The 27,952-nt window shown below is 39.9% G+C and overlaps 1 protein-coding gene across 1 annotated transcript in view; it reads right to left on the reverse strand.

Annotated features, from left to right (window-relative positions):
- Positions 1 to 1,256: 1,256 nt before the first annotated feature.
- The window catches only part of col15a1b (collagen, type XV, alpha 1b), a 50,823-nt gene continuing 24,127 nt past the window's right edge, over positions 1,257 to 27,952 (reverse strand). Inside the window, 30 exon segments of the mRNA XM_059344353.1 lie at positions 1,257 to 1,778; positions 3,354 to 3,469; positions 3,972 to 4,169; positions 4,322 to 4,396; positions 5,214 to 5,312; positions 5,603 to 5,734; positions 7,349 to 7,413; positions 7,507 to 7,651; positions 7,902 to 8,000; positions 9,508 to 9,533; positions 9,644 to 9,752; positions 12,763 to 12,807; positions 13,310 to 13,369; positions 13,842 to 13,898; positions 14,466 to 14,519; positions 14,618 to 14,653; positions 15,494 to 15,583; positions 15,711 to 15,773; positions 16,958 to 16,993; positions 17,309 to 17,380; positions 17,898 to 17,900; positions 18,048 to 18,131; positions 19,425 to 19,460; positions 20,694 to 20,756; positions 21,170 to 21,211; positions 21,415 to 21,450; positions 21,538 to 21,597; positions 22,487 to 22,624; positions 22,734 to 22,769; positions 23,852 to 23,905. Coding sequence (XP_059200336.1) covers positions 1,562 to 1,778; positions 3,354 to 3,469; positions 3,972 to 4,169; positions 4,322 to 4,396; positions 5,214 to 5,312; positions 5,603 to 5,734; positions 7,349 to 7,413; positions 7,507 to 7,651; positions 7,902 to 8,000; positions 9,508 to 9,533; positions 9,644 to 9,752; positions 12,763 to 12,807; positions 13,310 to 13,369; positions 13,842 to 13,898; positions 14,466 to 14,519; positions 14,618 to 14,653; positions 15,494 to 15,583; positions 15,711 to 15,773; positions 16,958 to 16,993; positions 17,309 to 17,380; positions 17,898 to 17,900; positions 18,048 to 18,131; positions 19,425 to 19,460; positions 20,694 to 20,756; positions 21,170 to 21,211; positions 21,415 to 21,450; positions 21,538 to 21,597; positions 22,487 to 22,624; positions 22,734 to 22,769; positions 23,852 to 23,905 — 2,346 coding nt within the window. The 3' untranslated portion in view covers positions 1,257 to 1,561.

Raw genomic sequence — 27,952 nt, forward strand, 5'->3', positions numbered from 1 at the left:
TACATGATTGTTAGCTGTTGTCTAAAGGTCTCTAGTTAAACTAACGTTAACTTTTGGAGCTTAGCTTCATTAACTTATCTGTAAATAACCGAGATAACAAATGTTAGCAATGTTGTGCTGAATGATTCATGTAAATACTGTAGAACCAAACTATCGGAGAGGTTCTCTGGGTAAAGACGGTAAAAAGGCTCTTCCTGCAAACGTAAATGATCAATTTCCTCCTGATAAATTACTCCTACTGTGACAGTTGCCATAGCGCCTGTAACCTGTTGACTGTCTGTCCAGGTGAGTGGAGGGGGCGGGGCTTAGCCATAGGTTTACTGTAGCAGAACTGTAGTTAAAGAGTAAAGTTATTGAGTTCTACTGTCACCTCTCAGCTCAACAACACACTGTAAACATCCTGTGTGATCATTTTGTTCATAGTGAATATAAATAATACACGTTGGCACTCGAGATGAAACTAAACGATGTGAAAGGAGTGTGTGTGTGTGTGTGTGTGTGTGTGTGTGTGTGTGTGCCTGTTTGTGTATTTTACATTTGCAAGAAAAAGTCTGTGAGCCCTGAACGTTGCCAGGTCTGATCAGCAGCTATCACAAGAGTTTGGTTGAAGTCATTAGGACTGTTTCCACTACAGTCCAACACCCAGAATGAGGGTCTCAATCTCTGAAACGCCTCTAATCTGAATATGAGCCGTCCTAGAGGTCTTTAGTCAGGACTTCTTTAGTCCCTGTAGTAGAGCAGGGTCTTTATTCTCCCCTGTAAACAGCCTGGTTGCTGATTGGATAGAACACTAAGCAGGATGTGACGTAGTACTGGACGCCACAACAACACGCAACATTTGTAAAAGCTGGTGAAGCAGTGTTGGCAACTTAGCAACTTTGTTGCTGAATTTAGCGAATTTTCAGACCCCCTTAGAGACTATTTTTCAAAAAAAACGACTGGCAACAAATCCAGCAACTTTTTCTGGTGTTATTGGAGACTTTTGGAGACTCGTTCTTACTCTTCTTAACGAGCCGCGGGGGCCGGAGGCTCTTCTTAACGAGCCGCGGGGGCCGGAGGCTCTTCTTAACAAGCCGTGGGGGCCGGAGGCTCTTCTTAACGAGCCGCGGAGGCCGGAGGCTCTTCTTAACAAGCTGCGGGGCCCAGAGGCTCTTCTTAACGAGCCGCGGGGGCCGGAGGCTCTTCTTAACAAGCTGCGGGGCCCAGAGGCTCTTCTTAACGAGCCGCGGGGGCCGGAGGCTCTTCTTAAGGAGCTGCGGGGCCAGAGGCTCGTTAAGAAGTGTTAGTTGTGCGGGGAAAAAATATCGGTATCGGTAATCGGCTAAATGAGTTGTAAAAAAATTTGATATCGGCAAAAAATCCAATATGGTGCATCCGTAGTTCACAGACTCTTCCTTGCAACTGTTTCTGCATGTTTGAGTCAAAGTGCCTTCTGTCTGTGTAACTTCATGTCATCATCATTATGTGCCAGCATGTGTTCAAATTCAAATGTATGTGCAGTGTGTCACGTTTTCTACTCGTGTGTGTGTGTGTGTGTGTGTGTGTGTGTGTGTGTGTGTCCTCAGGTCCTCCTTGTGTTGCCTACGTATGTGTTCTCTATGCACAGGGTGATGTAGTGGTTGGAGCAGGAGCGGGCGTGTTGACCCAGCAGGCGTCCCGTCTGCAGCAGCGCCGCCTGGCCCGTCACCGACACGTCCGCCGTCCGCCACGCCTCGCAGTAGTTGGACGTCAGACGGATCCCCACCGAGCTGGAGCCGTGCCAGACCAGCTTCTCCGGCCTGAGAGGACCAGAGGAGACAGACGGGTCAACATGGACATGTTGGATATATACCAGGATCAGGTTATAATGGTTTACACTGTAAAAAGGTCTAAAACCAGATCAAACAGTAAATCTAAAGGTCTAAAACCAGATCAAACAGTAAATCTAAAGGTCTAAAACCAGATCAAACAGTAAATCTAAAGGTCTAAAACCAGATCAAACAGTAAATCTAAAGGTCTAAAACCAGATCAAACAGTAAATCTAAAGGTCTAAAACCAGATCAAACAGTAAATCTAAAGGTCTAAAACCAGATCAAACAGTAAATCTGAGGGAAATGATCTTTAGCATGGACAGATAATTTACCGTGACAAGATTTATTAAATTAAGATTATTAAATCTAGAAATAAGCATGTTGAACGCTTAAAATAAGAAATGAACTCTTAAAACCAGATAAATGATCTAACACTTCTAAATCTAAAGTTTTTTTTATCTTGGTAAGAACCAAATAATCATCAGGTCACTCTGCTCGGGCCAGTTCATCACTGCTGGCAGCTTTACTTTATCTCTTTTGTCTTATTTGGTCATTTTGTGACCAAAAGAAGATGTAAAAAGACACAAAATGAGCACAAAAAAAAGACACAAAATGAGCAAAAAAAAACACAAAATAAGCAAAAAAAAAAGACACAAAATGAGCAAAAAAAAGACACAAAATGAGCAAAAAAAAAGACACAAAATGAGCAAAAAAAAGACACAAAATGAGCAAAAAAGACACAAAATGAGCAAAAAAAAAGTCACAAAATGAGCAAAAAAGACACAAAATGAGCAAAAAAGACACAAAATTTGCAAAAAGACACAAAATGAGCAAAAAAGACCCAAAATGAGCAAAAAAAGACACAAAATGAGCAAAAAAGGCACAAAATTTGCAAAAAAAAGACACAAAATTAGCAAAAAAAACACAAAATGAGCAAAAAAAAAGACACAAAATGAGCAAAAAAAAGACACAAAATGAGCAAAAAAGACAAAATGAGCAAAAAAGACACAAAATTAGCAAAAAAAGACACAAAATGAGCAAAAAAAAGACACAAAATGAGCAAAAAAGACACAAAATGAGCAAAAAAGACACAAAATTAGCAAAAAAAAGACACAAAATTAGCAAAAAAGACACAAAATGAGCAAAAAAGACACAAAATTAGCAAAAAAAAGACACAAAATTAGCAAAAAAGACACAAAATGAGCAAAAAAGACACAAAATTAGAAAAAAAAAGACACAAAATTAGCAAAAAAAAAAGACACAAAATGAGCAAAAAAAAAAGACACAAAATGAGCAAAAAAAAAGACACAAAATGAGCCAAAAAAAAAAAGACACAAAATGAGCAAAAAAAAGACACAAAAAAGACAGAAATGGCAACCTTGTGATTGACAAGTTTCAACCAAGATGACGTTTACCTTTAAACACACATTCTCTACATCCACACATGTGGAACATTTAGTCATTAATCACACAACTGAGTGTCTCGTCCTCTCGTCCATTTCTACCAAAACTAGAAACTAGAAACTAGAAACTAGAACCTAGAAACTAGAAAGTGTCCCTCACCAGGCGGAGTCAGTCATCACGTCACGGCCATCAAAGGAGTAGATGGGAGTGGAAGGGTTAAAGGATCCTCCGTTACCAGAGAAGATAGACATCCAGCTACTGAACAACACCTCCCCCTGAGAGGAGGAGAGCAGATTGATAAATATGTTGGTTATTATCAATAAAACCATGTTAAATGTCTAGATATCAGCTCTATAATTAAACCATTATCAGATATTTTTGTTGTTATCATTATATTTGTCCAAACAAATGAACCTTTAGACATTAAAATGAGCAAAAAACTAAAGAAAACAAGGAGGTCTAATCACTTTTTCTATGACTGTATATTATATATTAAATTGATAAATGACAGATGTAAATAAGTCCTCCTCACCCTGAGTTGTTATATTAATATATTATTAATAAATATAATAACTCCTCACCCTGAGTTGTTCTATTAATATATTATTAATAAATATAATAACTCCTCACCCTGAGTTGTTATATTAATATATGATTAATAAATATAATAACTCCTCACCCTGAGTTGTTCTATTAATATATTATTAATAAATATAATAACTCCCCACCCTGAGTTGTTCTATTAATATATTATTAATAAATATAATAACTCCTCACCCTGAGGTTGACTACAGGCATGTCGTTGCGGTCGGCCTTCCTGACGATGGTTGCCAGGTCCTGGAGGTGTGAGGACAGGAAGGCCCTGTAGGTGGAGGTGAGCCCCATGGAGCGAGCCTGCTGGTAGCACTGGAAGTCGGCCCCCCGGATCCCCCGCATGTCCCCCTTCAGAGGGGCGTTCAGGGCCACCAGGTGGAGCTGGGACACACACAGACACAATATATGAATATGTTTAGCTGCTGATACTTGTTAAGTACGATGTTGAATGCAGGACTTGTAGGAGTGGTGGAGTATTTTCAGTGTCAGTATTTATTATTGTGTCAGTGGGAACATGTGTTAGTTCCACTCACCCCCGGGACGGCGTTAAAGGTCTGTGGGAGCACGTTGTAGCTGGGCTGGTACCCTCGACTGCCCTCCTGGAGCTCCTGTTAAACAAACACATCATTCAGGGTGTTTTCATCATTCTGAGGCTCCGTTTCCATGGTGACGGTCTGATCAGAAGACTAAAGTGGCGTCTCGTCTTCACTTTTTATTCCTGGTTTATTCGAGTGTTTCCAGGAGGAAATCTGCTGATACGGTGATCTAAAGTGTGTGAAATGTGATTGTATGCAGCCAGGCGGCATCACTTAAAGCCATAAGAGCATCTTTGGCCATGTGGAAGTTTTCACGCCACACATTTTCATCAGCTACTCCTTCCACAAAGTTCTCCTCCATCACTAGATCTCCCAGGTCTCGTTCACAGCCGTCTGGCTCCTCCCACCAATCGCTGCATCCAGAATGTGATGGAGGTAATTCCAGATCCTTCTCTGTTCACTAATACTATCTGTACATATCCTGGACATTTGGTGGAAAGACTCCTGTAAGTTTATTAGAGCTGCCAGAGCAGCTTGAAGGTCCCACCATGGAAATAATCCCACGTTTCTTTATTTCCTGTCCTGGAGCATGTATGTGACGTAAACACATACGTGACGTGAGCAGATCAGATCAGAGTTTTGTGTCTTGTCAGTGTAGACGACACGCTACGGAGGAGAGGATCTAAGTTTACACTCTGGAGGCACATTTTAACGTTTTTAAGCCCCAAAAACACCGTCACCGTCTAAACGAAAGGCACTTCACATTAAATATTTAGTGTTTTTTACCCACCAGCGTCCTGGTGTAAACGGGGCCTGATATAAAGACAGTTTACATGGAGTCTTCTATGATAGGGTCTGAGGGTTCAGGTGAGGGTTCAGGTGAGTCTACCTGGCTGTGGATCCTGTGTGGTCTACTCCAGTCTCCAGATCTGCTGAGGGACTGGGACGCTGCTGCTGCTGAAGGTCCAGAGAGGATCAACTCTCCAAGCTGAAAGATGGACACACATCCAGAGTTCAGACCTGTGATCCTGTTCTTCATGTCACCAGTTATCACCTGTATCAGGTCTCACCTGGATCAGTTATCACCTGTACCAGTTATCACCTGTACCAGTTATCACCTGTACCAGTTATCACCTGTACCAGTTATCACCTGTATCAGGTCTCACCTGTACCAGTTATCACCTGTATCAGGTCTCACCTGTACCAGTTATCACCTGTATCAGGTCTCACCTGTATCAGGTCTCACCTGTATCAGGTCTCACCTGTATCAGGTCTCACCTGGATCTTTCTCCAGCCGTTGCGTGCTCTGACGTACAGCTCTCCTCCTTTCTCCGACACGTAGGCCAACGTTCCCTCTGCAGCCCGCTGAGTCTCTCTGCTCAGAGCGTGGCTCGTCTTATAGGTGTTCATCTGATGGACACACCACAGCTTCATACCGGCATCATACCGGCATCATACCAGCATCATACCAGCATCATACCGGCATCATACCGGCATCATACCGGCATCATACCAGCATCATACCAGCATCATACCAGCATTATACCGGCATCATACCGGCATCATACCGGCATCATACCAGCATCATACCGGCATCATACCGGCATTATACCGGCATCATACCGGCATCATACCGGCATCATACCGGCATCATACCGGCATCATACCGGCATCATACCGGCATCATACCAGCATCATACCAGCATCATACCGGCATCATACCGGCATCATACCGGCATCATACCGGCATCATACCAGCATTATAACTACTACACAGCATCATACCAGCATCATACCGGCATCATACCGGCATCGTACCAGCATCATACCAGCATCATACCGGCATCATACCGGCATCATATCGGCATCATACCGGGATCATACCAGCATCATACCAGCATCATACCAGCATCATACCGGCATCATACCAGCATCATACCGGCATTATACCGGCATCATACCGGCATCATACCGGCATCATACCGGCATCATACCAGCATCATACCAGCATTATAACTACTACACAGCATCATACCAGCATCATACCAGCATTATAACTACTACACAGCATCATACCGGCATCATACCAGCATCATACCAGCATCATACCAGCATCATACCAGCATCATACCGGCATCATACCAGCATCATACCGGCATCATACCAGCATCATACCAGCATTATTACTACTATACACTACAGATACAGTTACTCACATATAAAGATAGAAAGACACACCACAGCCACAAAGACACTCAAAATGACAACAAAGATACAAATATGGATTACAAAGATACACATAAGGACTACAAAGATACACCTAAGGACTACAAAGATACACATAGGGACTACAAAGATACACATAGGGACTACAAAGATACACATAGGGACTACAAAGATACACATAAGGACTACAAAGATACACATAAGGACTACAAAGATACACATAGGGACTACAAAGATACACATAAGGACTACAAAGATACACATAGGGACTACAAAGATACACATAGGGACTACAAAGATACACATAAGGACTACAAAGATACACATAGGGACTACAAAGATACACATAAGGACTACAAAGATACACATAGGGACTACAAAGATACACATAGGGACTACAAAGATACACATAAGGACTACAAAGATACACATAAGGACTACAAAGATACACATAAGGACTACAAAGATACACATAGGGACTACAAAGATACACATAAGGACTACAAAGATACACATAGGGACTACAAAGATACACATAGGGACTACAAAGATACACATAAGGACTACAAAGATACACATAGGGACAACAAAGATACACATAGGGACTACAAAGATACACATAGGGACTACAAAGATACACATAAGGACTACAAATATACATAGGGACTACAAAGATACACATAGGGACTACAAAGATACACATAGGGACTACAAAGACACACATAGGGACTACAAAGTGACAGCCCAAGACAAGTAATAAATCCAGCAGGTATTCAGGGTTAGTGGCACATATCTTACCGGGTTGGCGTATCCTGGAGCTCCTGGTGCTCCGGGGGGCCCCGGGGGGCCGGGGAGACTCACATCTGATCATGACAGAAATACATTTTACAGTACAGTACATCAGGTCTATAGGTTTTATGGATATAAGCTGCATCTCTGCCTTCACACACACATACCTGATCCATATATAGGTGGAGCTCCAGGGGGTCCAGCAGGGCCGGGGGGCCCTCTGGGACCAGGTCGACCAAACCCGGGTGCTCCCGGCTGGCCTGGAGGGCCGACAGGTCCCTGGGGACCCACAATGGATTCACCTTTTGGACCCTACAGGAACACATAAACAAACTATTTTGTTGATAATTCATATTTGAAAGTGACATTTCTGTTTACCGCAAAGATATTCAACAAAAGTAAACTAAAGGATCACGTAAATCACAGTAAATTATAAAACATGGAGGACCACCCTCAGATTCCTTGGAATTTGCATAAAACGAATTTTTGATTTTTTCCATTATTGATTACTAATTTGCAGAGTAATTTCAGGATGTAGCTTATTATTATTGTTGAAACTCACCACAAGTCCTGACCTCCCAGGTTGTCCTGGAGGACCCGGCAGACCGCCGTCCCCCTTCTCTCCTTTCTGACCCTCATACCCCTGATCACCTCGAGCCCCCTGAGGGTCCACAAGGACAAGAGACGAACACACTGAACCACAGAACCATTTAGAGATACACTGCAAAAAACCTTACCAAGTATTCTCTTCTTCTATCGAGCGATAGTATCTAAATTATCTTGTTTGGAGTATAATTTACCTACTGACCATAGCTTCATGTGTTTATTTTGAGAAAATGTATCTTTTTTTGTCTTGTATAGTTAGTAAAACCTAAAAAAAGTAATTTTGTAACAAAACTGAGTGAGTAACCCCTCTTCACAGGGTGAGTAACCCCTCTACACAGGGTGAATAACCCCTCTTCACAGGGTGAGTAACCCCTCTACACAGGGTGAATAGCCCCTCTTCACAGGGTGAGTAACCCCTCTTCACAGGGTGAATAACCCCTCTTCACAGGGTGAGTAACCCCTCTTTACAGGGTGAGTAACCCCTCTACACAGGGTGAGTAACCCCTCTACACAGGGTGAGTAACCCCTCTACACAGGGTGAATAACCCCTCTACACAGGGTGAGTAACCCCTCTTCACAGGGTGAATAACCCCTCTTCACAGGATGAATAACCCCTCTACACAGGGTGAGTAACCCCTCTACACAGGGTGAGTAACCCCTCTACACAGGGTGAATAACCCCTCTTCACAGGGTGAGTAACCCCTCTACACAGGGTGAGTAACCCCTCTACACAGGGTGAATAACCCCTCTACACAGGATGAGTAACCCCTCTTCACAGGGTGAGTAACCCCTCTACACAGGGTGAATAACCCCTCTTCACAGGGTGAGTAACCCCTCTACACAGGGTGAGTAACTCCTCTTCACAGGGTGAGTAACCCCTCTTCACAGAGTGAGTAACCCCTCTTCACAGGGTGAGTAACCCCTCTACACAGGGTGAGTAACTCCTCTTCACAGGGTGAGTAACCCCTCTTCACAGAGTGAGTAACCCCTCTTCACAGGGTGAGTAACCCCTCTTCACAGGGTGAATAACCCCTCTTCACAGAGTGAGTAACACCTCTTCACAGGCTGAGTAACCCCTCTTCACAGGGTGAGTAACCCCTCTTCACAGGGATGTCAGTCTTGTTTAAAGACTTGTTTTTAGGATTGACATTGTGAGCTTTTTCATGCTTTTCAAATTAATTTACTTACTGCACTGGCAGATCATTTGACTTGTTTCAAACATGTATTTGCATACAGTATTTTTTAACTTCTAAGTTTTTAAAACTGCAGCCTGGTATTGGTCAAAATGACATCAACTCTAACTCCTGGATATTTTAGAACTTTCTGTCATTTTCCATTTTGTCTGATCCTGTTAGCTAGTGATGTCCAAATGAAGCTTCATGAACCATTTTCTATATTTTCTGAGCCCACTAGATGGCGCTCTCTGTCCATCAAAGGGTTAAAAGCACACTGAATTAGCCTTTCTGGAGCCTTTTTCTTTAAACCAAGAACGCCATCTAGTGGGTCAACAGATACAATTAAAAGTTCATGAAGCTTCATTTGGACATCAAATCAGTACTCACCACAATCCCATCTGGAAACCCAGGAGCTGAAAAATAATGAGACATAATGACACAAGTTAATTTACCATTATTAATATTTGTATTATTATTCTGTAATGTCTATGAGTCAGGTAGGAGAACAAGTCAACGGCAGAACAATAGATTTATGTGTTTATTGTAGAGGGAGATGTACCTGGCTCTCCAGGTAACCCCACGTCTCCTTTTTCCCCTTTAGGTCCGAATGAGTCGCCGCGTGTCACTGCCTCCTACACACACACACACACACACACACACACACACACACACACACACACACACACACACACACACAGACACACACACACACACACACACACACACACACAGAAACACACTCATTAATACGACATGTACACTAACAGTATCCAGGCTGCTGAACACATTGACTAAATTTGTTTTGAACAACTGTAAAGAATGTTTAAAACAGTCAAACAGTTACAGGTTTATTTTTTTAACCCCCTGGAGTCACAGATCAAATTACAGGACTTTTTAATGACGTCACAATATAAAAAATGAAGCCCTGTCATCAGGCCAGTTGGTAAAACCAGAGATAAAGTCACAAAATTACTAAAAAAAGACACAAAATGACCAAAAAAAAGACACAAAATGACCACAAGAAATGGATTCAAAAGCGGACAAAATAGCCCAAGACTCCAAAAGGTTAAAAAGACTCAGATGTCAATAGTTATAGGATCACATTAAGCACTGCAAAAACACCTGTTAAACACAAGGCAGCAGCAGGTTCACACAGTTAGACAGCAGGGTTAAAAACTGTTCTTCTACTAAACAATCTGCATCGATAAATGACGGTGAATTCAAACTGTGTTTTATGTTTACAGGAAGTTACTGTTCCCTTCCACACCACAGAAAACTAACGAAAACTAACCAAATAACCAAAACTTAAGGCGAAGGCATCACAAGGGGAGTGATAATAACTGATAAATACATTTAAAAAACACCATAAAACCAATTCACTGGTTCCCCTTCACCTGTGACTGCACACTGGGAGATTGGAAAAAACTAATATTTATGACAGCTGCTTTGGAAGTTTCAATAATTACTAGGCAGTATAAAACATAATGAGATTTAAAATGCATCTTTAAAATGCATAATTCCTGTAGGCAACACAATACATGCTATTTCCATTAATTTCCCAGACACTCATTAGTCAACTGGAAGTTTAGAGCTTTGTGTTGCCCATCACCACACCAAAAACCTTACAAAGTGACATTTGATGAAGAAGAAAAATAAACCAAATTCCAATCAGAATTCGTCCTCATCATGTCTATCAAAGCTTTAAATAAAGTAGATTTTCAGAAGAATATATCTAACCACAATTTACCTACTGGAACAGCTACTGCTGCTGGTAGTGATGACCACATGAAGCTTCATGAACCATTAGTTGTATCTGTTGACCCACTAGATGGTGTTCTTGGTTTAAATAAAAAGGCTCCAGAAAGGCTAATTCAGTGTTTTTAACCCTTTGATGGACAGAGAGCGCCATCTAGTGGGCTCAGAAAATATAGAAAATGGTCCATGAAGCTTCGTTTTGACATCACTAGCTGCTGGTGTTCTCATCACAGTTTGTCTGAAACCTCTGAAGCCTTTCACCAGTTTACTGGATTGGAATTCAGCCAACCAGAACTGAACACTTCCAACCGAATAAATAAAAGCAGAAATCACCATAAAACAGGTTTTTGAAACCATTTCTATCTGATGACACAAAGGACTAAAAGCATCCATGTTTTAATTTCTTCATGAACTCTAAAACAAGGTACAGACCGTTTATTACCGTGTGTAAGCAATCCTGTAATATTAGTGATGGCCAAATTAAGATTCATGAACAAGTTTCTTTATTTTCTGAGCCTTTAACCATTTTCTTTAAACCAATAACGCCATCTAGTGGGGTCAAGAAATACAACTAGTGGTTCATGAAGCTTCATTTGGACATCACTAACATTACTGCTATGACTTTCTTTTGGCTAGAAATTTATTTTAAATAGCATTTTAAATGCTATATAACATTCATTTCTCAGTATAACAACAAAAACTGAGACATTTTTAGGTTTTACCTTACTAATCGGTAGTGAAGTTACAACGAAGCTTCATGAACCATTTTCTATTTTTTGACCCCACTAGATGGCGATCTTGGCTTTTAAAAAAAGGCTCTAGTAATGGCTTGAAACTCCATACCAGATTCTTTGGATGATATTTGGCCAAGTAAAACTGGACATAATGTCAAATATAAAATACAGAACTAGATATTATCCTCATTTTACCTGTTATATGTAATTTATGCAACCTGTATTCATAATTAAACATTGAAACATTTAAAATTCTGTGTGTGAAACACAGTTTTCAAGATCAGGTTTTATGTTTTCCTTTGTTTCTTTTGGGTTCAAAATTTTGATCAAGTAAGTCAAAGTTAAAAATTAATTACTAGGACATAAAGGAGAGGTAACGCTGAAAACACTGATACCAACATGGCGTGGTAGAGATATTTTAACAGATATTTTAAAGCCTTTAGCCTTACGTAGACTTCAGAGGGTTAAAAAAGGAACAGAGTGTGAGACTGGACCATCCACATCACATTTACAGGCCGATAATGAATCTATATCAGGATCCCATTTACAATCTTGAACATGTTTCCATGTCGACAGGAGGAATGTTAATGCCAGACCCACAGAGCCTTTTAAAGGATCATTAGGACAATAGGAGAGGGAGGAGAGAAGGAACCAGGAGAGGAGGAGATGAAGGAGGTGAAAGAGGAGGTGCTGTTTGTAGCCCAGACCAAAGAGCTGCCATGCTGCTATAGTGGAGCAACATATCTGAACATATCATACCAACTGGTCATTTTGTCATAAAAGCTCCAGATTTGGCAGATGTGTTGAAAAATATATTGGGAACAAAACTGGATATTGGACCATCACAAACTCAGACCCTGGTTGCCGTGGCAGCCATTGTTTAAATAGGCCCAGCTTCTATCTACTGTAACAGCTAGCCGCCGTTTTGGAAAATGGCCGCCATGGTCATCAGAATGTGAATATACGATGGCCCAATATCCAGTCTTTCTCCAAATATATTAAGCTATATATGTACCAAATTTGGTGCTTTTATCTCAAAATAAACAGTAGTTTCTCTATGCTGCCCCACTACTACACCCAAACACCAGCAGGACCACCGGTTGGTCCGTTTCAAAGTGAAACCGACCAATCAGATGGTGCGACTCAGACTTACTCGTCCCACTTTGCAGTGCGGTCTGGGGCGCACCGGGAACACTGTCTTTAAAATCCAAAGAAGAGCAGCATCATCAGACTAAATAATAACAATAATTAATGGAATCTACAGTAGATTTACAGCTATTTAAGACAAAAAACATGAACATAAACTGGCTTCCAATGAGCTCTACAGACTACTTATACTTAATATGTGTAGCATTTTTATGTGATTTATGAGATCTTTAAATTATTCTGGATCCCCAAAAACAGTAAATCTCTGTGAAAACTGGATCCAGTGTGAGACTTTTTCAAATTCTAGTAAACTTCCATATGCACAAATGATGTTTACTGGATGATCTGTGGAAGCCAACGCTGTTAAAATAATACATAAAAATAAAGTCCCTGGATTTCTGCCATTGACATGTTTTAAACTCTATGTCTGTTCAACAGAGCTTCTAAATATAGTATTTGAAAGTGTTTAAAAAGTGGCTGTGAATCATCATCGTCCAGTCCACCAACTGGAAATGTCACATCAGAGAAGTAAAAAGCTAAAAATGAAAACTTACTCCTTTAAGCCCAATAACTCTTCCTGGAAGTCCAGGTGGGCCGGGAGGACCTGGAGGTCCCTGTGGGGAGGAGAACATTACAACATTAGTGACCAGGAAAACCACAGAAGAAAAAAAAAGAAAGAAAGAAAAAAAAAGACACAAAATGACAAAAAAAAAGCACATTATAACATTAGTGGAACTGCCCCATCCTATTAAACAGACAGACAGCACAAAGAGTTTCAAAATAAAGTGGAAACTACCTTAAAGTAGTGATGTCCAAATGAAGCTTCATGAACCATTTTTTATGCTTTCTGAGCCACTAGATGGCGCTCTCTGCTCAATAGTAGTCAAACTTGAAAATGAGGCCTTAATTTTGTATATTTGACTACAACTGACCAATAATAATGAAAAAAACATGAAAATTATATATCAATGTGTTGGTCATGAGTTGCCTACAGCCTCCTATCAAAGTATTTGTATCTGAATATTTACAATGTTCGTTATAATTTACAGCTTCAACAAGAATAAGAGTCAGATCTTTATTTCTCACCGCCACGCCAGCAGAATCTCCTTTATCTCCTTTTCTTCCAGGCATGCCGGAGCGTCCCTACAGGAACACAACACATCATTATTATTATTATTATTATTATTATTATTATTATTATTATGTGCTTATGTAATTATCTTCTTGTGTAAAGACTTGTTTTTAGGATTGACATTGTGAGCTTTTTCATGCTTTTCAATCTCTTCAACTGTTGAATATGGTGAGTTTTTACCTAAAATATTGGCTCCAGTTGAGAGTTTTAGTTGCATGGAGTTTAAATGATATTTCAAAAGCATTTTCTACCACCAGTATCTACCCACAGATACTGGAATGAGAGAAAAACGTGCTCGTTTCAAGTATTTCTGGTTTATTTTAATGTTACTACAGTCGGGCTTATCAAGCCATAATTACTCAAAATAAGAATATTTGTATTTATTTCCAGACATCATTGTTTTTCCAGTTTCTAGATATTTTAACTTAAAGAATTCTTACAAAGAAACATTTACTTACTAGACTGGCAGATGATTTTACTTATTTCGTGCTTAATTCTAGTGATGTATTTGTTATTTTGTGTCAGTTGGTCTTTGCAGTGTGTATATTTAAATATATTTTCCAACAGCAGGAACTCACTGAGCGACCGGGGAAACCATATTCTCCTTTCTGCCCGGTCGGTCCTATTGGGCCCTGAAACAAACACAAACACATCGATGATAGTACGTCACTAAAGAGATTCACACACTAAAGAGGTTGATGAAGTGAGTTTATTAATCTGGAGAACTGACCATGAGTCCAGCTGGTCCCGGGAAGCCACGGTCGCCCTGGAAACAGTAAAACATGAGAATATTACCTTTATAATAACATAATAAGCAACATAACATCATTTAAAAAGTCTTTTAAAAGCTGAGCTCCATTGTACTGTGGAAGTGCAACAACAAGTCTGATTGTATAGAAATCTATGAGAAAGTTACCCTACTTTTCACTTCATTTACTGAATGATTGAACATCTTCCTGACGTGTTCATGGTCTTAAGAAATGTTGTGAATGATGCTGATGGACTTAGCAACGCGTATCCATGGCAACGGACATTTAAACAGCTGTGAACCTGTTTTCAGGTGTTTTGTCTTTCCAGTTTGTTTCACTTCATGAAAGTTAATTGTAACATTTTTTTAGCTTTTTTTCGACAAACTATCCTCCCACATGTATCTACAGACCATAACTGGGCCGTTTCTACCATTTTAAGGCATTTTAAAATTTGACCATTTTTGACAAAAAACGACATGTATGACTTTATTTTGATGGGGTCATGTTGGACATCCCATAATATGTTGTTTTTCTGTCATTTATGGCTATATTATGCTCTAATATGAACCAACAGACTATAATTGACCCATTTCTAGCAGCTCACCTCCTTTTTCTATGTTTATATTATATCATATATATTTTATTTACATTTACTGGCCGATGTTGATATTGTATTTTTTGTATTTTATGTATATTTTATTTACTGTTGCACTGTAACTGACAATGAAGGCATTCTAATATTCTACCACTAAGGTCCTGGCTGAGGTCAGTTCAGGGTTTATGTGGAGTTATTATTATTATTATTATTATTATTATTATTATTATTATTGGAGTTATTGATCTGGTTTATCTGGTACCTTGATGCCTTTGGGCCCCTGGGGGCCTCTGGGCGCTGATAAAAGGGATCCATCTGCAGCAATGGTGACCCCCGGCTCGCCCTTCTCTCCCTGTTGGTGCAAAGAAACAGAAATTTAAAATGTATATGTTAATATTTCTCAGCATACAGTGTAATCTGTTTACGATAGTAATCTGTAACATTATATTCTTATAATCCAGATTCTGTCCAGTTCTCACCTTGAACCCTGTTGGCCCCTGGATACCTGGAGGGCCCAAGTCTCCCTTTGGTCCCCTGGGGCCCTGGGGAGGAATAATAATATAATATAATAATAATAATAATAATAACAATAATAACAATAATAATAGAGAGGAGTCAGTTGGAAGGTTTAGTCAGCATGGCAGCATTTTAAAAGGAAAGCTTTGTAAATTCTACAGTAAATATAAAACGATGACAGAGGGCTCAGATTAGTGATGGCCTAATGAAGCTTCATCAACCATTTTCTTTATTTTCTGAGCCCAATAGATGGCGCTCTCTGTTCATCAAATGGTTAAAAGAACACTGAACTGCTTTTCCTTTAAACATTTCCTTTAAACCAAGAACACCATCTAGTCAGGAGGCGGAGCTAAATAAAGGGACACCAAATGTTTTCACCGTGCTCTCTATCACTATAGGTTTCAATGTTTGGTAGGAGCCACTTCATCAAGATTGTGGATCGGAGATGGCAGCCATATAAGGTCTATGAGAACCAATATATCTTCCAAGCCACTCAGAAGGTCAATCTTGGTGTCAAAATCTACATTTTCTGGGTCAAAGAATCATTTAAAGCTGTTGAGAATATCACTAGATGATTATTTGATCACATAGAAATGTTCATTTTCACTCAGACTGGTAGGTCTTCAAGTGCTGCAGCAGGGAATCCTGAGCTGAAAATGTTTGGACTTTATGTTCATGGCAGAGTGAGGATTAGCTGCCATCTTCACTGCTCAAACAAATCAAGGGGAAGCTTTCATCTCATGTCACGTCTTGTATCTACATTTGTCCAAACAGAAAATGTATACTTTGACACCCAGATTGACCTTCTGAGTGGCTTGGAAGATATATTGGTTCTCATAGACTTTATATGGCCGATCCACCATCTTGATGAAGTGGCTCCCATCAGAAATTTAAACTTATGGTGAAAAGATGTGGTGCCACTACTAGTGGAGTCAACAAATAGAACTAATGGTCAATGAAGCTTCATTTGGACATCACCAGCTAAAATCCTTTTTCAAGCAACCTAAAAAGGAAAAAACATAATTCATGGCACTAACATACCTACCCTGTTCAGCCCAGAGATAGCAAATACAAATTTGGAGAGAGAAAATGTTACATTGCTTTCAAAATGTGTTCAAAATTCTCATATTTATACACATCAAATATTCAAAAGTCAGTCAGCAGGTGAAACAAATGATCAGCATCAAGTTGTGTTGCAGAGTGTTCTTACAGGAAATCCAGCTCTGCCAGGCAAGCCTTCAGGGCCCTGGAACATGTATACAACACACACACACACACACACACACACACACACACACACACACACACACACACACACACAACACACACACAAACACCCATACACATGCATGCATGTGCACACACATAAACAGAGAGAGCAGAATCAGCAGATTTAGTCGTTAGTAGGTTACCAACATGCTCGTCCAAGCGGCCAGAAGACTTAATGATGCTTCAGTTAAGCTCCTTGTATTTAGGTAAAATATATATTTAATTGCATTGAAGCATCAGCAGAAGGAGGCAGGTGGCAACTTAAAAGACTTTTAATATTCGAGCTACGCACCAGCGGGCCTGGAGGTCCTCTGATCTCTGAGAAGTTGAAGTTGAAGATACCATCTGTAACATTGAGCAGCAGCTGGAGGCAGAACATTAAATTACTGTTATCATGTTATACATACTTAGAGATGAGAATATTCTAGTGAAGAGACAACGAAGCTTCCTGAACCATTCTCTTTATATTCTGACCCCACTAGATGGAGCTCTTGGCTTAAAATAAGCCTCTATCAATGGTGACTGAGTGTTTTCAGCCCTTTGTTGAACAGAGAGCTCCATCTAGTGGCTCAGAGAATAAAGAAAAAGGTTCATGAAGCTTTTTTGTCACTTCACCAATATATTCTACCTAATTTAATGATGAAAATAAAGTTTTATTTTTTAAATTTCAAAAGTACAAAGCCCCTGAAGTGTTCCTTCACAATAATTCTAGCATTCCCCCTGATCCATAGGAACAGTTCCTGTTATTATTTTTGTGTTAATTCTGATAAATCCCCATTGAAAGTGTTCAACATAAATATTCCTGGATTTTTGTAACCCCAGTGGTCTTATAATAATAATAATAATAATAATAATAATAATAATACTACACCATAATAAACCAGCTCAGAAGCTCATGAAGGGGACGCAAAAAGTCATTTATCATATATCAAAATATTTCATTCAACAAAATGAATCTTGTTTGTCTGTGTGTGTGTGTGTGTGTGTGTGTGTGTGTGTCTGTGTGTGTGTGTGTGTGTGTGTATATATACATCTGGCAGGTTAATAACAGGTCCAGGAGGTCCGGGGGGTCCGGGTGGTCCTGGGATACTGAGTCCATCAACACCTCGATCCCCCTACAGGACACAGAACAGAAAATTAAGTCTTTAAAATATAAAAATGTGAATAAAGGGTAAACTATCGATCAATAATAAGTGTTTCTGCTGCTCGGTGCTGAACAGGTTGTTGGTATAGACCGTGGGGTTCATGACTGTATTGTTAAGTTGTTGTTTTTTAAATATATTTGATACTCTGGACGTCAAGCAGGACAACAGAGTCAAGGAGGCAGAACACTGCAGACTGCTTTAGACCTGAACACTCTACCTTCATATCCACAGACTGCTTTAGACCTGCACACTCTAACTTCATATCTACAGACTGCTTTAGACCTGAACACTCTACCTTCATATCCACAGACTGCTTTAGACCTGAACACTCTACCTTCATATCCACAGACTGCTTTAGACCTGAACACTCTAACTTCATATCTACAGACTGCTTTAGACCTGAACACTCTACCTTCATATCCACAGACTGCTTTAGACCTGAACACTCTACCTTCATATCCACAGACTGCTTTAGACCTGAACACTCTACCTTCATATCCACAGACTGCTTTAGACCTGAACACTCTACCTTCATATCCACAGACTGCTTTAGACCTGAACACTCTAACTTCATATCCACAGACTGCTTTAGACCTGAACACTCTACCTTCATATCCACAGACTGCTTTAGACCTGAACACTCTAACTTCATATCCACAGACTGCTTTAGACCTGAACACTCTACCTTCATATCCACAGACTGCTTTAGACCTGAACACTCTAACTTCATATCCACAGACTGCTTTAGACCTGAACACTCTACCTTCATATCTACAGACTGCTTTAGACCTGAACACTCTAACTTCATATCCACAGACTGCTTTAGACCTGAACACTCTAACTTCATACCCACAGACTGCTTTAGACCTGAACACTCTAACTTCATATCCACAGACTGCTTTAGACCTGAACACTCTAACTTCAGATCCAGACTGCTTTAGACCTGAACACTCTACCTTCATATCTACAGACTGCTTTAGACCTGAACACTCTACCTTCATATCCACAGACTGCTTTAGACCTGAACACTCTAACTTCATATCCACAGACTGCTTTAGACCTGAACACTCTAACTTCATATCCACAGACTGCTTTAGACCTGAACACTCTAACTTCATATCCACAGACTGCTTTAGACCTGAACACTCTACCTTCATATCCACAGACTGCTTTAGACCTGAACACTCTACCTTCATATCTACAGACTGCTTTAGACCTGAACACTCTACCTTCATATCCACAGACTGTTTGTTTGGTTCCTACCTTGGATCCTGGATTGCCTTTTTCTCCTTTGGCTCCCTGTTTGTAAAGAGAAATAAAAAGTTATTCATTTCCTTATTTATTGGGTCAGATTCTGGTCAGATTACATTCACAGTCCAATCAAACCGCACCACACTGACAATTATTAGGTTCTTACCAAGATAAAAAAAACTAAATATTAAATAATTTATCTTGTTTTAACAGTTAATTTCTTATTTTAAGTGTTCAACATGCTTATTTCTAGATTTAATAATCGTAAGAAATCTTGTCAAGGTAAATTATCTGTCCATGCAGCAAGATCATTTCCCTCAGATTTACTGTTTGATCTGGTTTTAGACCTTTAGATTTACTGATTGATCTGGTTTTAGACCTTTAGATTTACTGATTGATCTGGTTTTTAAACACCTTTTTTGCAGTGTAGATCCTCTCTGAAAGTGGTCTCAGACTGGTGTTTTGGTGCACACCAGGGTATGATTGGAGCGTTCACAAGCAACCAAACAAACTAGCTAGTTCAAACCTTTAGCTAACGTGTTTTCTCATATTTGGTGAAGGCCAACTGTAGTATATTTTATGTTACAAGTGGTATATTATATTGTTCCTTTAATGTAAGTTCTCTGCTTTACTAAAAGGCCCCAGAATGACCTCCAGATCGTGGAACAGCTGGTTCAAACCAGAAATAATGTGTTGTACCATTCTGGGAGTGGTCAGATATTAGAGGCGTTAGGAAGCAGAATATAAACAGTAAGAGTTTTATCCTTTTAAGGTTAAAAGTAGACCTAGCAGCATGCACGTTCACAAAAACGTGCTCCATATGTTGAAGATGTGAGATGTTACAATTCTGGTTTACAGAATAGTTTAAAAACGCCCCGACAGACAGAAAGAGAGAACTCGGCTTTATTGAAGATAAAGGACACCTCTTTCTACAGTGATTCTCCCCGCTGGACCTAAAGGTGTCATTTGATGTCTGATAATAAAGAAAAACGAAAATCAACATGCTCTTTGATTCATTTTCTCACTCAAGAGAAGTCTCTTCCCCTGCTACTCTCCAATAATAAACCTGGACATCGTCTGAATGAAAGAAGTGAACCAGAAGTCTAATATTCCTGTAAGACAGCAAACAAAACTATCAAACTATCAAAGATCTCCACATCCCTTCATTTTAAACATGAGGTCAACCTTGAACGCAGCCATTTAAACCATTTACTTTGAAACCAATAATATTACATGTAAAATCTGGAATCATTCATACATTAGTAAACATCTGCTACTCACCCGAGCTCCTGGTAGTCCAGCAGGACCCTGAAGACCGTCTGGCCCTCGCTGCCCTGGCTCGCCCTGCAGAAGGAAGTTATATTATATTATCGGTGCATTAAATGTAGTGTATTTCTTCTTCTTCTTCTTCTTCTTCTTCTTAAATGATGAGAAATGCTTTTCAAGGGTATCCCTCACTGTTACCATCAGTGCACTCAAATCATAAAAATGGTTGAGAAAATAGTGCAAAAAGAAATTAAACATCTTCCGACCGCAGAATTAAAACAGTAGTGAAGTGACAACGAAGCTTCCTAAACCGTTGTCTTTACCTTCTGAGCCCACTAGATGGCACTCTTTGCTCATCAAAGGGCGGAAAACACACTCAATTACCTTTTTTTAAAGCTAAGAGCGCCATCTAGTGGGGTCAATAAATAAGGACAGAATATCTATTACCATAAATAAAGACATTTAAAGCAGCGATATTGATGATATCTCACCTTGACAGAAAGCCCCGGAGCACCTGGGGCTCCATCATCACCCTGCAGCAGAAAGGAGCAACATCTTCCATTACTGAGCAACAAGGAGCAAACTGAGCAACATCTTCCATTACTGAGCAACAAGGAGCAAACTGAGCAACATCTTCCATTACTGAGCAACAAGGAGCAAACTGAGCAACACGACCCAAAGAGGAACCACACAGATAGCATCATAAGCTTTTATATATATTGAATACTAGCATTACCTTAGGTCCCTCTGGTCCAGGCAGGCCAGGAGGACCCTGGAAACAACAAATCAGAAAACATTTACTGCAGATGAAACAAAGTACAGAGTCTAGATAAAAACACAGACAGACTTCCAGTCTGACCTGAGGACCTCTGACTCCAGCTCCAATCAGCAGGTCACTCTTCCCAGAGCCCTCCATGTCCTGAAAACACAAATACACAAAAATACAGCCTGCCGTTACACTTTGAACTGGTAGAATTATGTCTTATTCTGTCTCTGTGGATGGGGGTCACTATCTGTTGACTAGGTCACTACTTATGTAATTCACTAACTGTGTATGTAACCTCTCTCTGGATTTTATAGATTAATCATGCAAGATGTTTTGATACAATGATCATGTGCAAATATTGTTTTAAAACTATGATTCCTCTAAATACATTTACTCTAAATACATTTACTCTAAATACATTTACTCTAAATACATCTACTTCATCTACTTGAACTTCCTCTGTCCTACTGAGAGTAGGTTCTATAATCACAAAAAGATATATTTTATGTTTTATATTTCATTGTTTTGTTGCAAAATCTGTGTCTCCAGTAATATCTCTGCAGGTTGTTTATATCAGGACATGATGTGCTGAGCAGGAAGATAACTGTCCTCTCTGCTTGGTGACGTGTTCACGTATTTATTAAACTGACAGATCAGCAGGTCGAGGAGGCGACTTCTGGAGAGATCTACCTACAGTCTTAGTAAACTTTGTTAGGTGATAAAAAGGGTTCAAGGGGAAGTAGACTGGTCCAGACCTCATGACCTGACCAGCCTGATGTTAGATTGAACCCAGAGACTCTGGAACTGAACATTTCTAGACATATTGTAATAAAATGAAGTTAAACTGAGAACTGGGACGTCTCCTGCTCATCGTTCCCCATCAAACAGAGAAATAGCTGAGATGATTTACTGCAGGAGTCAGATCATTTAATTTAAAGGTTTCCTCAGTGTCTTTATTTGTAGATGGTCCGTTGTCTCCTTCTTAGCTTATCCATTAAAGTTGCTCTATGGATTAATCATCAGTGCTTTGAAATGTCGTCACCTCTACAAAGAACTTGGTCCCTGGAGGTCCAGGAGGTCCAGGGGGTCCTGGGGGCCCTGAGGGGCCCCTCTTCCCCTGTGGACCCATTGGCCCTGGAGACCCTGAGGACCCTGTTGTTCCCAAAGAGCCACATTCACCCTGCAGAGATGAAGAAGAGGAGGAAGAACTGCCTGGTTAATACTGATGTGTCTAGCTTTTTAACTTATGATCATAAATGTGTTGCACTAGCTCTTTGGTTGGTAATTACCTTTGGCCCAGGTTGCCCTGGTAACCCTTGGCCACCCTGAGGATGTAAAGGAAAACATAAACTAGTGTTACTGGTGGAACAAGTGAGGAGAGACTGAAGAAGTCCATCCATGATGGAACCAGATTAGATGAGTGCCTAGAATATTATCATCCATTATATAACCTCCAAATCGTGGTCATTTGGTGGTTCCCAATCTGGGAGGCCATTGGCTATTGGTCTGATGGCAACAAACACAAACTACACTATGGCTTTTTTTTGAGCGGGTCATTTTTGGACATCCCATAACTGTCATTTATGGCAACATTATGCTGTTATATGTATCAACAGACTATAATTGGGCCATTTATAGCATTTTAAAATTTGATCATTTTTGACAAAAATCGACATACTATAGTATGACTTTTTTTGATTGGGGTCATTTTTGGACATCCCATAATATGGTGTTTTGCTGCTATTTTTGGACAACCTATACTACTACATGTATCAACGGAGTATAATTGGGCTGTTTCAAGCATTTTAAGGCATTTCAAAATTTGACCTTTTTTGACTAAAATCGACTTTCAACTTTCGCTCTAAACTATTTAAAACACCATCTACAGCTAAAGAGAGTTTTGCGTCTGCAGCAGCCATGTTGGATCCGTAAGAAAACGACAAGCTTCCAAGTGCCGAGTAGTACGCGTCATCGTCCCTCCCCGCTCTGTGATTGGATCCTAAAACAGGGCTAAGAAAGCTCTCTGGTTTCCAGACTGGATGGAGGTTCAAAATTAAATTTGAGCGTGCAAGGCAGTCTGGGTATACCAGGCTAGAGAAATACCATAATGTCACAAGGACATAATTACCCTAAAATCATAATTATTATTCAGTCTAAATGACAGTTTTTGCTGATATTTACATTTAAATTTACAGTAGAAAACCCACTAACTGCATGTTTTAGGGTGAAGTTCTGGTAACCACAGCTGCCGGTATTTTACCGTAAATGAAACTGATTTTTTTTTTTTTTTTTTTACAGTGTAGTGAGGTCAATAAATACAACTAGAGGTTCATGAAGCTTCATTTGGACATCACTAACAAGAAGCATAAAGGGATGGGACACCCAGGATCCTCCTGGAGGTTCATACCTTCTCCCCCGTGGCTCCTGGTTGGCCTGGGGCCCCGTCTCTTCCTGCTGGCCCCTGGACCAACAAACAGACACAAGTAGAGGAACACACAACACACTGATGAGTCACAAACAATGCTAATATATAAAAAGAGCAATGTGATGTTAGGCTCTTTGTTGACCCTTCAGCCATCCAACAGAGTAAAGGAATACTGAGTCAGTTCTTTAAGTGAAAAGATCATCCGTGGCAACATTTGCATGAAGCAGTGGAGTCAGCAACTTAAGAGGCAACGATGATGTTGTCGTCTGTTTTCTCATCACTTAAAAGGAAGTTGTTAAAAAAAGTCTATGTATTCCTTTAACCAAGCAGCATCAGACCAAAGTACAGCAATGTTCCTGGACAACATCATGTTCTAGAAGTCTCAGACGTTTTCAGTAAAACATTTAAACACACTGACTCATCGACTGCTAATGCCTGGCTCATACCTGTGGATATCGGGCCAATATTCACTCAAATAGCTGGATCTGGTATCTATTTAATTAAATTCTGTATACTATATACGTTATTTAATGGAATTTTAAGGCACTGGAATTGTTATTCCTGTTTTGTTTTTTAATGTATGTCAAGTGCCTGGTGAACAATTTATTATCAAATAATAAATAACAGGAGCCATTCTGCATAACGAGTTATTTTACTTTTGGTACTTTAAGTACAATTTGATGCTGGTGTTTTGTACTTTTACTTCAGTAGGTTTTGAATGCAGGACTTTTACTGTAGTGGAGTCATTTCACAGTGTGGTATTAGTACTTTTACTGCAGTAACTTGAATATTTCTTCCAACACTGCAGGAAATTAATGGGTTTGAATCCAGCCTTTGGACCTGTTCTGCATGCCATACCCCTCTCTCTCTCCCCATTTCCAGTTTATTCCAGTTAATTTTACACTGTAAATTTAAGGCAAAATGCCCCCAAACTAGTTCTATATAAACTCAAATGAACAAAGAACAAAATGTACTTGACACATTTATGCAACAAGTGGATTAACACTTTGCCAAAACGTCAACTGGGAAGTTGTGACAACATTTGCTAAGCACATTCATAAACTGAGTAAACTGTTTAATGCGCTTTGCACTAATGTACTTAGGACTAAAGTTCATTTTATTGTTTCGCTCTCAAAATAAATAAATGTACTAAATCCCTTTATGTGGATGCATGTGTACCTTGGTATTTGAACTGACTGAGAACAGCCATCATACAAAAAAAACAAAAAAAACCATATATATATATAAAGAGAAAATACAACAGATCAGTGAAAAAGGCAGATTTGTTCCATTACCATGTTGTATATGACAAGAAAAAAAGCTCAAGCTGAGGTTATACAGCAAGTTTAAAGTCAGTTCTGTTCAGTTCATTCACCATGGAAAGTGAAACTGAAATGTCCCATTAAGTAATGAGAACATTTGAACTGAAAGGTAATGAACCAATGCTAATTGTCAGAGTTGTGAGCAGTAGCACTGGATGCCAGCAGGATTATCAAGAGGATCAGAAAGCAGCGAAACACAGAGAACTTCAGCCAGCTCAGTGAAAACACGTTCAGTTCAGGAAGCTGCCAGCCAGCAAGAAGACAACATGGTGGAGCTGATATACCGTCAGCAGCCAGAGTACAGAGAGGAAATCAACCACATACTTCTGTCGGCCAACCCAGAAGTTAGCATGGACATGGAGTCTATTGAGAATTTGTCTATGGGAGTTTTGTGTTGGATTTAGGATCATTGCTGAAAATAATCTCTGTGGCAAACACACGTTTCTGATGCTGAAACGTTTGTTCAGCAGAAAAATCTTCACAAATCAAAACGTTATGCTATATTGAACTACACCACGGTCGCATGACGACAACATCATTACCGTTAGCTTCAGATGGGAGCGGGTCTATGTTCCCCTGGTCCCAGGTTCCCCAGTCTCATACAAAAAGGTCCCATGTTCCCCAGTCTCATACAAAAAGGTCCCATGTTCCCCAGTCTCATACAAAAAGGGTCCTATGTTCCCCAGTCTCATACAAAAAGGGTCCTATGTTCCCCAGTCTCATACAAAAAGGGTCCTATGTTCCCCTCTTTGTATGAGACTGGGGAACATAGGACCCTTTTGCCTAACCCTAACCCTAACCCTAACCCCGCAACAGTGGGGAGCATAGGACCCTTTTTCACAAAAAGGGTCCTATGCTCCCTGGTATGTATTTCCCTTGTTGGGAAAAACGGGAAACATAGGACCCTTTTTCCTATGATCGCCGGTATGTATTGCTACAGAGGAACATAGGACCCTTTTTGTAAAAAAAAATGGGGAACATAGGACCTTTTTGGGAAAAAAAGGCAAACATAGGACCTTTTTTGGTAAAAATGGGGAACATAGGACCTTTTTTGGTAAAAATGGGGAACATAGGACCTTTTTTTATAACAACAGGGAACATAGGACCCTTTTTGGTAAAAACAGGGAACATAGGACCTTTTTTCTAAAAAAGTTCCCGAGCAGGGAACATAGGAACCGGGGAACATAGGGATGACCCCCGTTTAATGTCGTCGACAACCACTGTAGTCTCATTTAGCCACTTGTTAGCATCAGCCCTTTCAAGGACACGTAAATACTCAAAAAATCACAAGTAGGGGTATTTTCTTGTGTTAACCACAGACCTTTTTTCAGGCATCTAACCAAAAACCCATTCAATGCTCATTGAGTTTGAGAAGCTAAAAATGCTAACTTTCTTCCAGGTTTAAGAACTCATTCCTGCGGCACCCTGTCGAGGCCGCGAGGGAAAGTTGTTTTTTATCATTTAACATTTAATTATAGCTGATTGTTTCGTCCTCAGTACTCAGGTTTTGACTGTATTTCTGCCTTTTTATTTAGTTTGCTCCAAGCAAACCAGGAAATATACCTCGCCTGAACCCCAAGCAGACCCAAAGTCAAGACCAGAACCAGAGAAGCTGGCTTCAGAACTGAACCCAGAACTGAACCCAGAACTGAACCCAGAACTGAACCCAGAGCCGAGGTCAGAGGACCACTCTGGGCTCAAGCCTGAACCGTCAGGCCCAGAACCACTAAACCAATCCTCAATCATCTGAAACAGAGTGGAGGGGTGAGGAGATAAAGAAGGATAAAGAAATGGAGAGAGAGAATGATTACAGAGGTAGAGGGAGGACAAAACACAGACTGGTCATTGGTCGAGACACACACAAATACTAATCACTACACATTGATAAAAAGGTGTTTAGTCTAAAACCAGATAAAACAGTAAATCTAAAGGTCTAAAACCAGATCAAACAGTAAATCTGAGGGAAATGATCTTGCTGCATGGACAGATAATTTACCTTGACAAGATTTATTAAATTTAGATTATTAAATCTAGAAATAAGCATGCTGAACGCTTAGAATAAGAAATTAACTCCTAAAACTAGGTTTAGAAGCGTTAGATCATTTATCTTAAGTTTATTTTATCTTGGTAAGAAACAAATCATTTTTTGGTCATTTCGTGACAAAAGAAGACAAAAAATACATAAAAAAGACACAAAAGACCAAAAAAGACACAAAAAAATATACAAAATGACCAAAAAAATACACGAAAAGACACAAAAGGCCAAAAAAATACACAAAAGACAAAAAGAAACAAAAAGACCTAAAATGACCAAAAAAGACATAAAAAGACAAAAAACAAAACAAAAACAATTTACAGTTAGTGGGGCGGATTAGCTGAACAATCGTTCACTTTGTGATAAAAGCATGAAATTTGGTAGATGTGTTGGTGAATATGTTTCAAACAAATCTGGATATTGGGCCACCTCAAAAGCGCCCCCTAGTGGCCGTGGCAGGCATTTGTTATACAAATAAATCAATTATGAATAAAAACTGCCCTTTTAATAATACCAACTGGTGATGAATTGTATATTTTTGGAAAGCCTGATTAGTCACCTTTACAACGAGGTACAGCTTATAAGGATCGTGCATTCATGGAATGAGCAACGGGGCTAAACGTGTGGGTAGCACCCCCCAAAAATGTGCATCCCCTGTGGGGCGGATTAGCTCAATAAATCACAAGAATTGTTTATTTTGTGATAGAAGCACACAATTTGGTGGAT

The sequence above is a fragment of the Centropristis striata genome, chromosome 11, assembly GCF_030273125.1.
Source record: "Centropristis striata isolate RG_2023a ecotype Rhode Island chromosome 11, C.striata_1.0, whole genome shotgun sequence".
Lineage (NCBI taxonomy): Eukaryota > Metazoa > Chordata > Actinopteri > Perciformes > Serranidae > Centropristis > Centropristis striata.